The 19,012-nt window shown below is 44.3% G+C and overlaps 4 protein-coding genes across 6 annotated transcripts in view; all 4 read right to left on the bottom strand.

Moving 5' to 3' along the window:
• Positions 1 to 92: 92 nt before the first annotated feature.
• On the bottom strand, positions 93 to 4,329 carry LOC310813025 (interleukin-10 receptor subunit beta-like). The gene is made up of 7 exons (XM_083681835.1): positions 4,163 to 4,329; positions 3,553 to 3,676; positions 3,194 to 3,366; positions 2,477 to 2,631; positions 1,910 to 2,060; positions 1,490 to 1,635; positions 93 to 1,215 (listed from the first exon to the last, which is right to left on the bottom strand). Exons 1-7 carry the CDS (start codon positions 4,218 to 4,220, stop codon positions 1,033 to 1,035), a joined length of 990 nt encoding a protein of 329 aa, XP_083537961.1. The 5' UTR covers positions 4,221 to 4,329; the 3' UTR covers positions 93 to 1,032.
• A 198-nt stretch (positions 4,330 to 4,527) lies between these two features.
• Positions 4,528 to 10,003, bottom strand: LOC310813026 (interferon alpha/beta receptor 2-like). Its single transcript, XM_083681836.1, has 7 exons — positions 9,941 to 10,003; positions 9,111 to 9,240; positions 8,318 to 8,493; positions 7,857 to 8,020; positions 6,089 to 6,257; positions 5,292 to 5,401; positions 4,528 to 5,138 (listed from the first exon to the last, which is right to left on the bottom strand). Exons 1-7 carry the CDS (start codon positions 9,981 to 9,983, stop codon positions 4,944 to 4,946), a joined length of 987 nt encoding a protein of 328 aa, XP_083537962.1. The 5' UTR covers positions 9,984 to 10,003; the 3' UTR covers positions 4,528 to 4,943.
• A 467-nt stretch (positions 10,004 to 10,470) lies between these two features.
• Positions 10,471 to 18,146, bottom strand: LOC310813021 (uncharacterized protein). 3 transcript variants are annotated; one of them, XM_083681829.1, is made up of 8 exons: positions 17,853 to 18,146; positions 17,334 to 17,469; positions 16,964 to 17,102; positions 16,471 to 16,655; positions 16,086 to 16,237; positions 15,457 to 15,616; positions 15,089 to 15,201; positions 10,471 to 12,647 (listed from the first exon to the last, which is right to left on the bottom strand). In XM_083681829.1, exons 2-8 carry the CDS (start codon positions 17,380 to 17,382, stop codon positions 11,700 to 11,702), a joined length of 1,746 nt encoding a protein of 581 aa, XP_083537955.1. In that variant the 5' UTR covers positions 17,383 to 17,469; positions 17,853 to 18,146; the 3' UTR covers positions 10,471 to 11,699. The 3 variants fall into 3 exon arrangements, with proteins under 3 accessions (XP_083537955.1, XP_083537956.1, XP_083537954.1); XM_083681830.1 differs by having other exon boundaries at positions 18,053 to 18,146; XM_083681828.1 differs by having other exon boundaries at positions 17,334 to 18,146.
• Positions 18,147 to 18,750: 604 nt separating this feature from the next.
• The window catches only part of crfb1 (cytokine receptor family member b1), a gene marked incomplete at its 3' end in the record, with an annotated part of 5,616 nt that continues 5,354 nt past the window's right edge, over positions 18,751 to 19,012 (bottom strand). Inside the window, exon 8 of the mRNA XM_083682094.1 lies at positions 18,751 to 18,822. Within this exon, the coding sequence (XP_083538220.1) occupies positions 18,751 to 18,822 (72 nt within the window). The remainder of the gene's footprint in view (positions 18,823 to 19,012) is intronic.

Here is a 19,012-nt window from a genome sequence, read left to right as displayed (position 1 = left end):
TTTACAGGGAACAGCCGCTTGAACCGGTGAATAAATGCACTTCACTTGTGCCATGTAAAGAATCTGTAGTCAAAACATACAAATGGTCAAAAGAACACAAAACATACCTTTTAATAAACTACAAAAACAACATCTGCTTAGTATCATTGATTGAATTTCTAAATGTCCATTGTGAAAATGGAAACAGAACAAGACACAATCACAGAGTGCAACTCACATAATACAGTACACAAACAACACACACACACACATATATACAGTACCAGTCAAAAGTTTGGACACACCTTGCCAAGAGCGTGCAAAGCTGTCATCAAAGCAAAAGAAGAATCTAAAATATAAAACATATTCTGGTTTGTTTAACACTTTTTTGTTTACTACATAATTCCATATGTGTTCCTTCATAGTTTTGATGTCTTCAATATTAATCTACAATGTAGAAAATAATAAAAAATAAAGAAAAACCATTGAATGAGAAGGTGTGTCCAAACTTTTGACTGGTACTGTATATATATATATATGCCATTTAGCTGATGCTTTTATCCAAAGCGACTTACATAGCAGTGAGTGCATACATTTCAGTATATATGGTCCTAGCAGGAATCAAACCCACAGCCTAAGCGTTGTTAGCACCATGCTCTACCAACTGAGCCACAGAGGGCCACAACATAACCCATACTATGTACACATGTGTACTTGTGGCACACCTTCTAGTTCCAACTGTGCTGTACTGGTCTGATCACTCTATGTTGTCTATGTCTATTTTGACACAGTGGTTGAAGTGAAGTAATGTAATGAGTAACGTGAGAGATGGGAAAAACTCTACTGCATGCAGTAGACAGTAAACAGTGCTCGTCATCAGGGTGCCGGTCACTGAATGCCTGATTTGCCGCTTTCTGTGCTCGTAGTAAAATATCCGTCCTTAGACAGGCTGCAAGAGCAGATCCTCCTCTCTGCCGTCCATTTCAGTCCTTGTCCTCTCTCCTCCCTTCTTCATCTCTCCCTCCTCCTCTTTTCCACCCATATCTTCCTCTTTTACTTGCTCTCTGTCTGTTTTGTCAGAATGTCAGCCGGTGTGCAGTTTGTTCCCCCGTCCACCAGAGGGAGTGCAACCTCCTCTGTCCCCTCCACCATGATGCTGACCTGGTGGTACACCTCCTCGGGTAGGGGGGTGCTCATGGCCAGGAAGATGGAGGAACGAGGGCGCACCAACAGGTACTGAGGATGGGAGAAGAGACAAGAAGTTGGTCAGACTAGAAGATCCTGATAGTTGTATTATTGAGTGACAATCAACATTATTGAATAATACCACTATCAACATTACTGAATAATACAACATTACAGGTAGCCACCTACAAAGTGTTGCTACTTTCTGCCAAAATACTGTAGACCACACACACACACACACACACACACACACACACACACACACACACACACACACACACACACACACACACACACACACACACAGAGTATGTCTCATAATGACCTCTTTGAAATGTTCGGGCAGTTTGGCTTTGGGCCAGAGGAACCTGACTATCCTTCTGCAGTACAAGACTCCCAGGACCACAAGGATCACGGTCACAAACAAGACCACAAACGTCACCAGCGCCGCCACCCATGGGGTGTCATTTCCTGTAAAGGGGTTGGGTTGGAGCGGGGGGGGGGGGGGGGGGGCAACAGGGAGGAGAGATTGAGTCATTGAACAGAGGTAGTACTACTTAGAAATGAAAGGCAGGAGGAGAGGAAGAAGAGGAGGAGAAAGAGAGAGAAATGGAGGAGGTGGTGGAGAAGGAGGCGAGGGGGGAGAGAAAAAGAGATATGGAGGAGGAGGATTGGGAGGAAAAGGAAGAGCGGAAGAGGGAAAAGAGGGTTAGGGTTAGTGGAAGTGAAGACAGATGGGGCTCACCCTTCGTGGTGCTCTCACAGGTCACATTGCTGTGCTGGCTGTGTTTGGAGAACCTCTGGGTGTTCACCTGGACTTGAAAACAGTATCTGGTCCACGGCTTCAGATTAGACACAACCACCCTGCTCTGCTGACTGTCATTGATCTGTTTGGCCTGAGGGGGCGATAGAGGAACAGTGAGGACAGAAGGAGCACTACCCACAACTTCAACCAATGAGGGGATGAAAAAACATCGGTGGCTTGGGTCAAACTCAACAATGCTACCTCCTCTTCATGACCTCAATCAATGGAATCAAGTTATCAAAGCTCTCTGTACTTGGAAATACAATGTAATTGAAACACATGCACAGTATAGCCTATAGGAGTGAAAGATGCTGTCCTTCTTTTGTTCCCACATCATGATAATATACGCCATTTAGCTGACGCTTTTATCCAAAGCGACTTACATTGCAGTGAGTGCACACATTTTTCAGTATATTTGGTCCCAGCGGGATCATCAGATCCTCTGTAAGCATGAGGGAACATGAACGGATATTGTCCCAGAAATGCAAAGTAAAATGGCTGACCTACCTTCCCCTCTTGGCCATCTTCCCAGTAAGTGATGTTGTAGGTGGCATGGTTGTAGACATTCCTGAATGTAGAGATCCTAAACACCGGGTCTGTGATGCTCACTTCAACATCATTACCTCTGAATTCCAACTTCATACTGGGGGGGCCCAGGGAGGCTGTGGAGAGAGACGCAGAGAAAAAAGTGACCTACAGGAAGTGGATCTCTCAGGTCAGAGTAAAGATGTCAGAGCAAAGATGTCGTAAGGGCCAGCATTCACGAAGTAAAGGCTATATACGCACACTGAGGAAGTCTGGGGCAGAAATGTCTGTGTGCCATGGTATTTGTGGACATACACATTATTATATATTATATCTATCTGAAACTTTACTTTGTCAGTGCTGGCCCTTTCTTACATGTGAGTGACATGAGTGTCATGTCTACTAAAATATGGAGGGGTGATTTACACTTCCTTCCTCAGAAAGAGGATGTTTATTACCAGCTTCCCAGCAGGGACCATATCATATGCTAGTGCCACCTCACTCAAATCCATGGAATGCAGTATATACTGAATGACCAACTGGGTTTGAACCTTGGTCTACTGCACACTTCATGACTGTGTTAGCTTGCTGAGCTAAAGCCACCCTAGGCATTAGCTTGGGTAGCTAACACAAGTCTTCAGGTCTCAAGCAACAGTATATTACAATATTGTGTGAGACATTAGCCTGCAGTGCACTCACTGTGTTCATCCATCGTGAACGGTCTAGTCTCCACCCAGTCAGAGGTCTCTCCCTCCTGCTCTGCCCTCACTCTGAAAATGTACATTCCAAACTGGGAAGAGAGGTTGCTGGTGAAGTCACAGCTGTGTTCTGTTGTGTTCGGACACACAGCCTTGTAGACCTTGAAATAACCACTGTGCACAAAACAGAGAAATTAACAACACATCACAGTTATATTACAACAGAATCAGCTGGAGAAACTCAACGAGGCTGGTTGTAATAGGTTGTGTGTGTCAGTTCTGAAGAACTATTACAGTGAGTACATGTTATCCTATTCAATCTGCTTCATTGTTATGGATAATCAACTTGTATCCGCCCACCTAAACTCTGCCCTGTAGGCCGTGTCTTTAGTGGAGTTCCGGGGGGGATCCCACTGCAACACCAGTCCCATATTGAGGGAGGTGATCCTTAGGTTGTTGGGTACTGGAACGCCAGCGAATACCACTGAAAATATTCAAGTTACAGTTGATGATCATATACCGACACGGACAATGCAATAAAGCGTATGCCTTTTGGTAAAGTCAGTCAAGAACGGTGTCATCCTTCCAGAGGTAGCAGCTCAAATATTGTATTTGATTCATAGGCTTATGAACATGAGTCATCAAACCCTAACCCTAACCCTATCTATGCAAACGTCCTATCAGCCAGAACGACAGTAAGAGAAAGGGAAGTAAGGAATATTTGACTGAATGAACAATAAACAATTTACCATATGTTTCCACTGGTTTACACACACTGATTCGCGTTTATTCGATTACAGTCAAATGAAATCGACACAAATCAAAATATATATAAATAGATACAAAAAAATGTAGCCTCTGTCAAGTCTATACTTAATGGTTATTTTGGAACATATGAATATTCACAAAGAGTGACACAACTCGTTTTACAGCACGCCGGTAAAAACGAAACAGCAAATAGGTAACTCACCTGTCGCTCCATACATTGTTATGAATAATACAATTATATACAAAGTGGGAGATCGCATTTTGTCCCGAGGTAGTCCGCTGTAGTACGCTATAAATGCTATACAAATAGGTAACTACAATGTGCTGTAAAAGTGATTTCCTTGTAGTCATATGAACACTCAGATAACGAAGTGTGTACTTTCTGAATGGGCGGAGATTTGAGGGGAAAGCGAAACGGTAGAGCCGCTCTAAAGTTCATAGTTCTGGGAAAAAAAAACATTGACAATAGCGACGTTATCTCGACCCTCGCTTCACCTCCGTGTCACACGGACCAAAACATATTAAATCAAGCCACATCTTGAGTAATCACAGCTTTTATTTCCCCTAAATACGAAGAACAAGAATCCCTGAAGTATCAAAGAAGTATTTGTTCACATTTAACCCGTCTATAGCGTCATGTAATTGTTGTTGTGTATTCTCTGGTTTTATTTTTATATTTTTAAATAAAAAAAATTCTACCGCTATTTGTAATGTTTAAATCATTCTGTACAATATTATTGCGAAGCAAAAAAGAAGTCACATTTCACACATGACACGCTGTATGCCTGTTATTCACATGGTCACTCTGTAGTTTATCACGTTCTTATACAGTCAATGGACAGAAGCCTATTCACAAGACCAAATACTGGAGCCTACACACACTGAAAAAGTCAGATTACTTGAAATACAGTATATGATTTTTCTTTGACCCGGCTCAGGCTACAATTTCACCAAATCAGCATGATATTTGGGGGCTTAAATGTTTATCCTCGTGAGACCATCTGTCCATAGCCTTCATCCTCCTCCTCTTCCTCCAGAGATCTCCTGCTGCCTTGCTGAAGGTCTGAGTGCAGGGGGGTCCAAATCCAGTCTGGAGCCTCATGAGACAGCACTGACAGCTGGTTGAAGACTTCCAGCTCCGCCTTTGGAGGGCCCTGGCCATAGAGGGGAACAGAGGACTACAAGCAGAGAGACAGATGATGATGATGATGATGATGATGATGATGATATACAGTAGGTATCTTATAATATGTTCTGTTTGTGCTACTATGTGCTACAGTACCACTGGACCTATGCTATTAGAATGTGATAAGGTGCCAAACAGACCATACCAGTGTTTTGGGGAGAAGCAGGGAGACCAGGTGTCCACTGCAGATAACTACTCCACAGAAGAGCGACACCAGGAGGCACAGTGCACACAGTACACTCAGAACCACTGGAGCTGGGGAATAGAGACCAGGGTCAAGGCAACTGACATCAGAGATAAAACACTGGCTGTGATGCGCTGTATTCTCCTACACCTGTGCTACATCGGACAGTGTTCGTGCCGTGCCAACCTATACTGTACCGATGTTGTTTATCCTGTTGAGCTGTATTCTGTTGACAGTTATCTGAACCACGGTGTGTTGCACCCGCTGAATCAGAACACATGCTGTTGATGCGCTCTATTTCCATGGTTGTTCCAATGCTGTTTAACCTCTGTTAGCTGCGCTATGTTAGACTCATGCTGTGTCCCATTTCTCCACTCTGTTACTGAAGTATGTGCTTATGCACTTCCCCACATGGACAATGATAGTAATTGATTTGTGTTAGATCCTAGGCTTAGACCAACACTATGATTTTACATCCTTGTGGGTTGACTAAGTGCACAAGTGTATACTTCAGGAGATGGGTGGAGCCAGGGACGGAGTGGGACAGCAAAACGGTTGTGGACTGTCAGCGGACGATGTGGGGGGGGGGGGGTTTGTGGGCAGGGTTGCACGATGGACCAATGGGGGAGATGGAGTAGTGGGGCTACCGGGACCCACGGCCCACAGATCGACCGGCCCGGCCCGCCGGGAGTTCTCCTGGTGCTCCAGATGGCCAATGAGCTACTGGGTGGAGCAGTGGGACGCAGGACCAAACATACCTGTTCTGCTGGCCGCAGGGCTGGTGAAGGCACAGTGGGGGTCAGAGGGAATCAGGTGACGGTTAAAGGTCGTAGCCGTGGTAACGGTAACACAATACTCCGCCCCTGGCTCAAGGTAATCAATCACAGTCTCATTCTCAGTCTCTGTGGAGGTGATCCTGAGACTGAACTGCAAAACACCAGAAACACCATATTGTCATTTCATTCAAGGTTCGCAAATGCCACCACTATGAATTGTCTTGAGTCATAGGCATTATGTTGAATCATATCATTTTCATCTCACAGAGATCCTATTATGATTTGTCAAAATGTTTCTCATATTATGTCATCATCCATCTCTCATTGCTCTTGTATTAGATTGACTGCAATACTGGGTCCTGCAATAGCTGATATTGTATACTGAGATATGTTCATTGTTCTCCTAGATTCACTGTGACTGTATCTGCACCACAACAAATGACATATTGTCATGTGGAGATAAGCATCAGAGATGGGATGGATCCTCCTCCTACACCTGGGTCTGTTTTGGCAGTCTGGCGCCCTTGTTCTCAGAGCGAGACGGTTTTCGTCGAAAACCAAACACCTGCTACGCTTGTGAGAGGAACGTGTGGGCAAGAGGATCGCACTATAGAAACCACACATGAACTATAATCTACGACTGGAGTACAAGAAATAAACAAGAAGTGGGGATTGATTCAAGCCGTATAAATATGCAGATGCTCTTTCTTGGTAATGATTTTGATCTTCTTTTCAGGTAGAGCATGTGGGTTTGACAAACCTTCTCAGAACTGGTTTTGTTTTCAGTGTCCTTTCTGGGTATGTGGTCTACTGTAATTTAAAATGACACTGTAAGACATTCCATCTTGAATGGAAATGCATCAAAAATGCCTGTTAGCAAATACTGTATAATATGACTGTTATACATTAAATGTATCCAAATGCTTATGGATAAACGTTATCGAGATAAGAGATTTCTATGTGGTTGGCCCCATTCAAAATCAGTCTAGTCTCAACCACCTGCCACAGATTTTTACACTCTTTTAAAAACGTTTGACACTTTTTACACTTTCTCCTGCTGCTATACAATTGCCACCTTATGTTATTGTTATTGTTTTTATTATTCTTTATTGCATTTACATTGTTGATTGTTGTTGACTGATTGTCGTACTGTTGAAGAGATCCTAGCCGCATGCATTTTGTTACATTGAATAATATAATATAATATAATATATCCCATTTAGCTGACGCTTTTATCCAAAGCGACTTACATTGCAGTGAGTGCATACATTTCAGTATATATGGTCCCAGCGGGAATCAAGCCGACAACCTTGCTCTACCAACTGAGCCACAGAGGACCAGCGTTTCATACGTTTCATACCCTGTATCACATGTAATGACAAATGAACGTTGAATGTTTTTTTAATTTAAGGCCTACTGTGCAAGCACAACACCAGGTGTTCTTATCTGATGAGATAACGCTCCAAGAAAGAAGGGGTTTGCAACTGGCTGGTCACATTTTACTTCCCGGTACAGAGGTGACCAGGTATGGACATGGAAGTTAGATGATGAAATGGTAATTACACAATATTAACCAATGAATTACTTTATACGCTTGCTTCTAGAGGTCCAGAATGTGTGGGCCTGTATTAAAAAAGCTTTTTAGAGTCCGAATGATGTTCAATTTTGACTTTTCGATCATAATGAATAAGATGGTATGGACGGATGGGTACCTGATCCTAGATCCCTCCTGCTCTGCCCTGAGCCTTACCCGGGAGCCGTCTCTGGTCCTTTGCACCTGGCAGGTGAAATCCCTGTAGAAGAGAGAAGCGAGGGACAGAGGCCTCTGGAACCCCCTAGAGGTGGGGGGTGTAACCTGCAGGAGCAGACAGTTCCCACAGCCGGACACAGACACCACGGGTGGCCCCACCACCGCTGCAGGGAGGAGAGAGGTCAAAGGTTAAAATGACTGCTCCTGAATTTATAACACATTCTCTAAGAATATGTTTTGCTCTAGTAAGCTCCACAATGTCTTATTGTGAAGTAAAGAACATTAACAAACGTTTATGTCTGTTATTAATGAGGACCACTAGAATTGACAGAGAAGACAAAAAGGAATGGGTTTTCCCAGTTGCTTTGAATGAACATTACTAAATGAATGAGCTCCCTCAAGTTATCCGTTTTAAGTGGAGAAGAACTGAATTGAAAAGAAAGAGGGAACCGGTGTCTCACTGTCAGTCAGAGGGTGAAAGAGTGTAGACAGGGTCCAGTTGGAGGTCACGGAGGGAGTGAAAGCCTGGACACGGGCTCTGTAATGAGTGAAGGTAACCTTGAGCACCTTGGTCAGGTCACATGCCTGGCTGGTCTTCAGGTTAGCACAACCTTTAGCAGGCTTCCAGGAGTTGTTTCTGGAAGAGAGGGGGGGGGGGAGAGAAAGAGAGAGACATACACACACACACACACACACACACACACACACAAAGAGAGAGAGAGAGAGAGAGAGAGAGAGGGTAAAATAGGTTAACCCTTACACTATTTACATACTGTAGTGATATTTGCCTTGACCACTAAACTGACTGAAACAAAAGCGGTGAATTGCCTTCCTGGAAGTACAGTGCCTAGTCAGCAGCTTTATGGACACTGGAAATTACAGCACACCCATACTGGTATGTTCACTGGAAATGAAACGCAGCTATACTGGTAAGTGCACTAGAAATGAAAGTTGACCTATACTGGTAAGTGCACTAGAAATGAAAGCTGACCTATACTGGTAAGTACACTAGAAATGAAAGCTGACCTATACTGGTAAGTACACTAGAAATGAAAGCTGACCTATACTGGTATGTACACTGGAAATGAAACATAGCTATACTGGTTAAGTGCACTAGAAATGAAACATAGCTATACTGGTTAAGTGCACTAAAAATAAAATGCAGCTGTACTGGTAAGTGCACTAGAAATGAAATGCAGCTATACTGGTGCACTAGAAATGTAAGCAGACTGGCTGATGTGATTGAGGGTGTACCTGAGGCTGAGGGTGTGAACTCTGAAGAGAGTGTTGGTGGGGGTCCCGGCCCCTGGCTGCCAGGTGAGAGAATGCTCCAGGTTGAATGAGCTGATGGTCACACTGACAGGGGCTGGGAGCATGCCAATCACTGGACAGGGAGAGGGAGGGAAGAGGGGGGGGGGGAGAGAGAGAGAGAGAGAGAGAGAGAGCAGAGAGAGGGGGAGGGAAGGGGGGAGAGAAAGAGAGAGAGAGAGAGAGCAGGGAGAGGGAGGGAAGGGGGGAGAGAAAGAGAGAGAGCAGGAAGAGAGCAGGGAGAGAGAGAGAGAGGGAGAGAGAGAGAGTGAGCAGAGAGAGAGAGAGAGAGAGAGAGAGAGAGAGAGAGAGAGAGAGAGAGACAAAGAGCAAGGAAGCCAGCATCAGATACACATTAAAAAACCTCCAGAAAATGACATACATTTCATAGACCGGATATACTGTATAATGTCACAGACACAGAGACACCCAGGTGTGCTGATGAGCCAGATAAGGAATAACGCATAGTACATGTACAGTCGGTATGCATCACAATCAACACAGAAAGGTAGCTACAACATTATGCACAGTACACCTAATATACACAAAACAGGCCTAACATGGGTCAGTTAAACACCCCACCCAATCCATATAGCAACTATCCTCACCATACCCTCGTGAGTTAAATACTGCACGGCCAACCAAAGGACACAATGCATGACCCCAAAAAGTCAACAAAAATCAATGCCGCACATTAACAGACAACCAGGGCGATACAGTTTAAACCATAACCCCCTTTTTACCCCAAATATATTACCCCTCCCGAAGCATCATACCCAGGGGTAGGTGCAGCAGTAACAGGGTCCACCACCACCCCATCCTCCAGGTAAAGGTCTGGCTAGGTGAGGTAGAATGCCTGTGTAAGATGGCGAGCCTGTAGATTGGGGTTAGAGTACGTTCTGATAGGGCTAAGAGATGTCGCTGCTCCTGTTATTCTGCACAGGGCTGAGTTTCCTTTTCCCCAGAAGTCCCTCCCAGAGTTTCTACCCCCTTACTCACACACACACACACACACACATAGCATAGACCCCAGTCTCACTCACTCGCTGCACAGATAAGAGGCAAGTAAACCTGGGATATACTGCACACCACTGGACCTGTATGGACTTATTTTATTCTCTTTGTTCTGCATTTTGATGTGATTCTGTCCAGATGTGGGTGTTTCATGTGTGTGTGCTGTGGCTAGTCTATGTGTAAGTCTCATGGAAGCTGTAACATTTGTTGTGTATATCAGTCTTGCTTGTTTGTTATACTGAAGAATAGGATACATTGTTTATATCAGCATAAACAACCAAACACGTTAAGATATCAAAAATAGATGTTTATTTCAACAAAAAGGTCAAGGGTGTATATAGAATGTATACAAATGTATGAAGTAATTGGTTTTATTGGCTGTGGCAGAATAGCTTTTACAAATATATCACATTTTTCATACTCCAGCATACTTTTGCATTCATAAATTCATTAATGTATACAATTAGGTTGTGTTATAGTGAATACTTACTGTAAGAATGTACAGGTTCAATGTTTCCTATAGGATGTTGAGAAGCTGGACAAAAATAGAAACTGAAACTAAATCTCATGTGTTTCCTAAAATGTCCAGGTTATACTGTATATAAATGTCATTGTGAGTAATATGTTATGCTACTGTATGGTGTCCTTTAAACTGTAAACAAGCAAAGAATATTGTATTGTATGTAGACTATTTGAACTAAGATGACCTAGATGTTGGAACATGCATCATCCAATCATGATTATGTTTTGAGCTGTGGTATTATACTGTATATATACTGTTGTAAAAATCAATGTGTGTAGAATGCTTCATTTGACCAATCCAGTCATGTTAGATCAGTGATCACTGTAAGTCAAGAAAGGATACATTTTTCAAGTGTTCAAACAGGGCCCCAGTCATTAGACCAGCAAAACAAGGACACCACTTGCAAGTATGACATCAAATGCCCACTGTTGGCACAACAGCCAATGTTTAAACATGTGATAGGCCTTGGTTAGCTACCGCTATGAGTTTAGCTACAGCAACCACAAACTGACCTGTCGTACAAAAATACCCTTAGCAAAGGTGTTGTAGTATGCCCTGTTCAGAGATATTGAGCATAATCTCATGTAACATAACAATAACGGCTTTTTTTTTGGTGCATTGAACGTTATGGTGAGCGGCCTATCCTCCGAGTGGCTACAGGGCCGACCCGAACCATACGGTGGTCAGCTCGGGCATTTTTCCTTTCACATTGTCCTTTCCAGCACAGTTAAAGCAACTGTATGGTGGATACCTGACCTGCCTAGCCCGGTACAGTACAGCTTTAGTGTGGTTGGGTGCCGTGCAGTGTGAATCAGGGCGTGAGTGAACCACATACAGCTGTGTGGATCTCCGTAACAGTCCTGTGGCCTGAAGCACGAGAAATACATCTGTGGTCCAGCTGGTAAAATGTTCCATAAAAAAACAAATTCTTAAAAAACACAGAAAAAAAAAAGAAAAAAGATGGGAACGTAAGGTTTGTGTAACATAAAACAGTTCTCTTAACTCCAGGGGAGGTAACCACAATGCTCCTCCTCATCTTCCTCCTCCTTCTCGTCTTCATCTTCCAGGGTATCAGGGTGTGAGGCCAGAGGCTCTGGCTCAGTATCCCAACCCTGGGTCTGAGTGGACAGGAGGGGGATAGTGGACCCTAGGGGTTCCTTCCTATGAGAAGATGACAGCGATGACCCACCTAGGGTCACAGAAAGCAGGTTGACATCCAGGCCGCTCCTCTCCTCCTCTTCCTCTTCCTCCACCTCTCCTGGTCCCACTGCCACCACAGTCTCTGCGTCTCTCTCTGTGTCCCTATGGAGACTGAGATCACGGCCCCATAAAACACACTGAGGTAAACCTGGAATCTGATTGCTCTGGGAGGTCATACGCATGCTAGACAGTGGATTATTGTTTGATATGGACGTTGACTGGATGTCAGGTCTGAGTAGTGGTTCACGCTGTTGGTCTGGTACCAAGACAGGGAGGTGAAGGTGAGGCGGGTTGGACTCAGACCCAGCGTTGGTCTCTGTGGACGGGACAGTGGGGTGCTGGAGCAGAGCGTGTGTCTCTGGGTAGAGGTGTGGGAGTGCCCCAGCTCTGGAGGAGGACGAGGAAAAGGAGGACGAGGTTGAGGAGAGGGGGTCTTCACAGGTGGGGGAGAGGGGGTCTTCACAGGTGGGGGAGAGGGGGTCTTCGCAGGTGGGGGAGAGGGGGTCTTCGCAGGTGGGGGAGAGGGGGTCTTCGCAGGGGGGGGCGACAGCAAGACGTGTATCGTAACCTCCTTCTCCTCCTCCTGTGCTGCTTTTCTCCTCCTCCCCCTCACTCTCCCCCTCGCTCTCTGTATCTTTCTGTTTCCCACCCACAGGGGGCGATGTTGGCTCAGCACACACTGGGGAGAGCAGTGTTTCACCATAGGGCTCTGAGACCAGCCTCCGCTCCTGGTGTCGTATAGAGGTCTAGAGGGGAGAGATGTAGAGATCATGTGAGAAGTCATGGGGGGTCGGTACAGTAGGTAGACAGCAGTCAACACTTCAACTACCAGGTATTGAGGTGCAACAGAAGATCACAACTACAACACTAAATCAATGGTCCTCTGTGGCTCAGTCGGTAGAGCATGGCACTAACAACGCCTAGGTTGTGGGTTTGATTCCCACTGGGAGCATATATACTGAAATGTATGCACTCAGTGCAATGTAATTCGCTTGAAATGCCGATGTTAAAAAAAAGAAGAAGAAAGATAGAACCAGTCTATCTGGTAATGCGTGAGAACCTCCCAGACAATTATCCCCCCCCTCCCTAAGGGGAAACCCCTGAACACTATATCATTGCTGTGGTCGACATTTCACACTTGCTTCATGATGGAACAAATCATATACACTAAGCGGATGGGAAAGAAACCTGCCTGATGTTATTAGAAAAGTGTTAAGACTCCCCCGTAGATGACACACTCATGTACAGAAATAACAGTGATGTACAGTGCATTCGGAAAGTATTCAGACCCTTTCACTTTTTCCACATTTTGTTATGCTACAGCCTTATTCTAAAATGGATTAAATTCATTTTCCCCTCGTCAATCTACACACAATATCCCCAGATCTGTGCCTCGACACAATCCTGTCTCAGAGGTCTACGGACAATTCCTTCAACCTCATGGCCTGGTTTTTTCTCTGACATGCACTGTCAACTGTGGGACCTTGTATAGACAGGTGTGTGCCGTTCTAATCCATTGAATTTACCACAGGTGGACTCCAATCAAGTCATAGAAACATCTCAAGGATGATCAATGGAAACAGGATGCACCTGAGCTCAATTTCGAGTGTCATAGCAAAGGGTCTGAATACTTATGTAAATGTCATTTCAGTTTTTTATTTTATTTTTTATAAATTAGCAAACATTACTAAAAACCTGTTTTCGCATTGTCATTATGGAGTATTGTGTGTAGATTGATGAGGGGAAAAAGAAAATAAATTAATCCATTTTACAATAAGGCTGTAACATAAAATGTGGAAAAAGTGAAGGGGTCGGAATACTTTCTGAATGCACTGTATGTGGTTTAGGCTAACTCCTGCCCACACTGGGAGCTGTATGATAAACTAATGATAAAAACCATGGGTGGAAGACAAAGAGAGAGAGAGAGAGAGAGCGAGAGAGAGAGTCCATTTACTTAGTAAAAGCCAAACTGGATTCCTACCACATTTACACCCTCCACACCCTAACTGATAAACACGTTCACCAAAATAAGACCGACATGTTCCCCTACTTTGTAGATTTCCAGAAAGCATTTCAATTTCAATTTGGCACAAGGGTCTTTTTCCTCAAATAATTGAAAGTGATGTTGGGGGGAAAACATATGATCTCATCAAAACAATGTACAAAAACAAAAATGTGCTGTCAGAATTGGAGACAAACGAACACACTTCTTCTCCCAGGACCGTGGAGTGAGACAGGGCTACAATATAAGCGCAACTCTATTCAATATCTACAGTACCAGTCAAAAGTTTGGACACACCTTCTCATTCAATGGTTTTTCTTTATTTTTTATTATTTTCTACATTGTAGATTAATATTGAAGACATCAAAACAATGAAGGAACACATATGGAATGATGTAGTAAACAAAAAAGTGTTAAACAAACCAGAATATGATTTCTATTTTAGATTCTTCAAAATAGCCACCTTTTGCTTTGATGACAGCTTGACAGCTTTTGCTTTGATGACAAGGTGTGTCCAAACTTTTGACTGGTACTGTATATTAATGAACTGGCAAAAACATTACAATAATCAGCAGCCCCTGCCCTCATTCTGAAACCAAGTGCCTCCTGTTTCCTGTTTGCAGATGATCTAGTGATTATCTACCCAACAAAGGACTCCAGAAGCAGCTAGATCTCTCACACACACACACACACACACACACACACACACACACACACACACACACACACACACACACACACACACACACACACAATTCAGTAAAAGCATTCTATGAGTACAGAGGAAAACCCCAAACTTCCACTTCGCCTTCAAATGAATATCCAACCCAATAAAACGTCAGGACAGCTCTCAGAAAAAGAGAGAGAGAGAGAGAGAAAGAGAGAAGTGTGTGGGAAAGGGGTGTGCAGAATGACTGGGGAAGGTTGATGGACAGAAACAGACAAATGAGTGCTGCAGCTGTGTTGTAAACAGGTACTTTCGTCTTCCATTGAGACCACAGTGGAACCACAGCTTGCCAGGCATATGCATCTGAGTGGTGGGGGTTGTGTGTGTGAGACTTTTACCACCGGCAGCTCTTTCCTGTGTCATGTTGTACATGTTGTACTGTTTGCCTCTTCTAAGCTCCATGTTGAAATAGCAGGCCTAAAAGTTAAATTCATGTATAAAATGATACTGTAGCTTACCAGCACTTCTGGAAGAGGGCTTTTGAGGCAGATGAATCCAGTACGGACCAGCAGAGGGATGCAGACGCCCAGAGACAACACCAACAAACACAAGACCACAGAGATCTCTATGTCTGTGGAGAGAGAGAAAGAGAGAGAGAGATAGATATTATGTAACCTTGTCATCCACAGCAGCCTCAGGGGTCCAGTGAAGCATACCATGTGTGTGTGCACGCCCGCGCGCACTGACACACACACACACACACACACACACACACACACACACACACACACACACACACACACACACACACACACACACACACACACACGGTGAGACACAAGAGATGTCTGCCTAAGCGAGGCGATAGATACAAGACAATGGCTACCTGCGGTATGCTCAGCAGCAGTGAAGACACAGTGTGGTGGACTGTAGGCAGACGTCCTGCCAACACGGCTGTCATGAATGCGGGCTGACACACAGTACTCACTCCGTGGGGCCAGGTCTCCCAAAGTCTTCCCCCCCAGAGGCACTCTATCCACAGAGAACTGAGGAGACATGGTACAATACCAGGCTTAGACCACCCACAGACTTCAGTCTCTCTGCACACTTGAATTCTACTCAAAATACCTGCAGCAGAGATGAAGTTTACGTAGGTTCAGGCAGGATTAAGCATAACTGGATCAGCTGGCCGTCAGGTGACGAAGCAGCTGAACCCACATATGAAAGAAAGCAAGGTTGAAACGTTATGGGCTCCCTACCTTATAATATTGTATTTTGTGTTGTTTCATTTCAGACGGGGAGCTATATCAGAGTGGAGCCATCCAATTACGCCACACCTAATGTATTACCATTTTCCAAAAACTTGTTAAACTGACGTAAGTGACCTGAACCTCCCCTTTTAGTGAATTAACTTGATTTTGGATCTCTACGTATTTTGCACACAGCGAGAGCTGTTCATCTCACAGCAAAATGTCACCTACACGTCAAGTTATATCCTGCTCTTCCTGTGTTTACCTGGGCTCCGTCCATGCTATTGCTCTTGATCATCAGAGAGTAGTGGAACGTGTTGTAGACGTCCCTGAGTCTGTCCTCGGGAGGCTGCAGCTCCACACACAGCGACCTATTACCACACGCCTTCACACTCACCAGGGGCGGGTCCAGGTCGGCTACAGGACGCACCAAGGGACAAACAGAGCTCAGGGGCTGCACAACATGTGTCTCATTCAATACAACATTCAATTCAATTCAAGGGTCTATTGAACATATAACAACCATAACCAATAGAGCATGTACTATTGCATTTTATTGCATATACAGTTATCAGCATGTAGATGTAACCTGTTGTTCAAATCACCACCACTAAATAACACTCATAACCCCCCCGCCCATCCACACTCACTATCAGAGATGGGAACAAATCCTTTCCCATCCATTGCCTCGGCTGGTTTGGACTTCTGGTTGTCCAGTACAGCTACCACATGGTTGTAGTAGGTCTCGTGGTGGTCAGGGAACACCATGGTCACATTGCACAACCGAGGGGATTCCACATGCTCACAACCAACCACTGGCTCCTCAGAGCTCCCACTGCAGGACAGGAGGAGAATAGACACAAACAACAAACAAATGGACCAATGTCAATTGTATTGTTTCCTCATTGAATAGAGAGAGAAAAACAGTTTGTGATGGACTGTAAAGACCTAGGAGTCCTGTTGTGACAAGTTAATCTCTTTTGCATGCTATAATTACTTTCGCCACTCAGAGAAACTGCCTCAAGCTAAGACGGTACATATCTAAGCCATGACTCAGGGATCAGTAGGAGAGAGATTCATACCACACACACACACACACACACACACACACACACACACACACACACACACACACACACACACCTGAGTGAGTAAACTGTGACGTTGTAGAACACTCCTCTGGGGGTCCCTGGCCCAGGATCCCATGTCAGGAGGTGGATGAAATGGCTGGAGGACAGAGTCACATTGACAGGCACAGGCGGCACAGGCAGCTCAGACACGGCTGAGAAAGCAAAAGAAGAGAGAGGAGAGAGAGTGAGAGAGAGATGCAATGTCATTGAGATGATAATGGGATGATTGAAACCAAGACATTGAGCCAAAATGGAGACATGTGAGATAGTCTATTGTTTATGCTATTTGACAAACATTATTCCCGCTCCAAAAAATAAATCGATGACAAAGAGAAAGAAATACTGTGGAGAACTTGTCTGAAGGCAGCTCTGCAACCTCTCACCTGAACCGGCCTGAAGTAACCAGGTAAGCATCCATATCAGTGGAGTCATAACATCATTGCCTCAGCGCTCTCAGTGACATCAAGCTGACCACGGTCTTTTCCATATAGAATCCCTGTGTTCCATCCTCTCCCGGTGCTGAAAGGACAGGCGAATGAATGGTCTGCTTGGGACGTTTTTTTTAATTTATTGATCCTGCCTTGAGTTCAATTTTATTTTTCTAGATAAGCCCTTTCTGATTTGGTCTCTTACTTTAAAAAACTAAAAAAACTAAACAAAAAACAATTCCCTAAAACATTATACAACATATTATTATGATCCCTTGACATTTAATCACTCAGTTTATTTTGGAACAGCGTCGTCCCGTTAATTTCCTCCCCATTGTTGAGAGTTATTTGTTGTAAAACCACCCCATTGGTGAGAGTTCAAAACACGTGAGAAAAACATAAGAGGCACGGCGTGTTTGGACACTCATTTTCCACCTGGAGGAATAAACCGTGATCGCCAGTTATTCAGAGTACCTTCGTGTCTTTTTCTCGTGTTGCTCTTGTGGCTATTTCATTATTTCCACCCCCGCACAGGAAGGAACAACTAGCTATGGCACACGTCCGGCAGCCACATCGGTCCGTTATTTCGAGCTAATTTTCTGGAGTTTTCTAACGAAGCTTCGCCAGCAAGCAAATGGCAAGCGGCACATTTCAAATTCAAGTACAGAGCATACCCGGTAATTGGAGATTTTCACATTTCAAAACGGTAGATGGCTCAAAACGTGTCGGGAGTTGACGGGGATTTCGGAGACGCTGTCAGCGCTGCCTACCAGCTTGAGCTGGTTAGGAGATACACAAAGCTGGAAATCACATGACCGAGAAAGGCTAGACCTCACCCGGATATCACCAAAAATGTAGATGTTCTCAGACGATGCAGATGATTCTCAGAGCAGTGCACTCAATATTTACATGATCACATGGGGGTCCATGTGATCATATAAATATTGAGTGCACTGATCTGTGAATCATTTGCATCGTCTGACAACATCTACAGTAAATCAAGTCGATCCATTTTTGGTACAGTAGAGGAATTTCCCCCGCATGCCCGGTGTAAGACACAGATTCATGTAAATCGATTACTGCTTTACGGATTTTTTTTGTTGATTAAAAAAGAACGCGATTTGTAATATAGCTAATAATAATAATAATAATAATAATAATAATAATAAACCACTCTTGTTCTTTACACTTTATTTCCCAACCCAACCCATTCCCAATTCCAGAAGGTAGACATACCATTATTTGCAGTGAAAAACATTGGAATGTAGGTATTCACCATGACACACACACACACACACACACACACACACACACACACACACACACACACACACACACACACACACACACACACACACACACACACTTACAATCAACATCCCATGTAGCCTGAGAAGTTGTTCTCTTCCTCCTCCTCCTCTTCCTCTGTGTCGTCGTTACCAGTCTGCACAGTACCAGCGTGCGTCACCAGGTAGTCAGAGTGTGTGTCTGTGCTGTCCACGCGTCTGTCTGCATATTCAGAGTATGTCCGTGTGCAGTCTGTCTGCGGTGGTCTGTCTGTCTGTGGTGGTCTGTCTGTCTGTATCTGTTCCAGTGTTAATTCGCCTGTGTGACGCTCACTCTGTGATCCCATA

This window comes from Argentina silus (assembly GCF_951799395.1).
Source record: "Argentina silus genome assembly, chromosome: 12".
NCBI lineage: Eukaryota > Metazoa > Chordata > Actinopteri > Argentiniformes > Argentinidae > Argentina > Argentina silus.
This window is presented reverse-complemented; position numbering and strand designations above follow the sequence as displayed.

Coding starts and splice junctions, on each gene's coding strand:
- LOC310813025 (XM_083681835.1), bottom strand. CDS start 4,220: ATGCGATCTCCCACTTTGTATATAATTGTATTATTCATAACAATGTAT. Junction 2,632..3,193: donor GTTCACGATGGATGAACACA/GTGAGTGCACTG, acceptor CTCTCTCCACAG/CCTCCCTGGGCCCCCCCAGT. Junction 2,061..2,476: donor AAGATGGCCAAGAGGGGAAG/GTAGGTCAGCCA, acceptor TCGCCCCCTCAG/GCCAAACAGATCAATGACAG.
- LOC310813026 (XM_083681836.1), bottom strand. CDS start 9,983: ATGGGGTGGTGGTGGACCCTGTTACTGCTGCACCTACCCCTGG. Junction 6,258..7,856: donor GGACCAGAGACGGCTCCCGG/GTAAGGCTCAGG, acceptor GGTGTTTTGCAG/TTCAGTCTCAGGATCACCTC. Junction 5,402..6,088: donor CCCTGCGGCCAGCAGAACAG/GTATGTTTGGTC, acceptor TCTATTCCCCAG/CTCCAGTGGTTCTGAGTGTA.
- LOC310813021 (XM_083681828.1), bottom strand. CDS start 17,382: ATGACTCCACTGATATGGATGCTTACCTGGTTACTTCAGGCCGGTTCA. Junction 16,656..16,963: donor GTCACAGTTTACTCACTCAG/GTGTGTGTGTGT, acceptor CCTGTCCTGCAG/TGGGAGCTCTGAGGAGCCAG. Junction 16,238..16,470: donor ATTTGTTCCCATCTCTGATA/GTGAGTGTGGAT, acceptor TGCGTCCTGTAG/CCGACCTGGACCCGCCCCTG.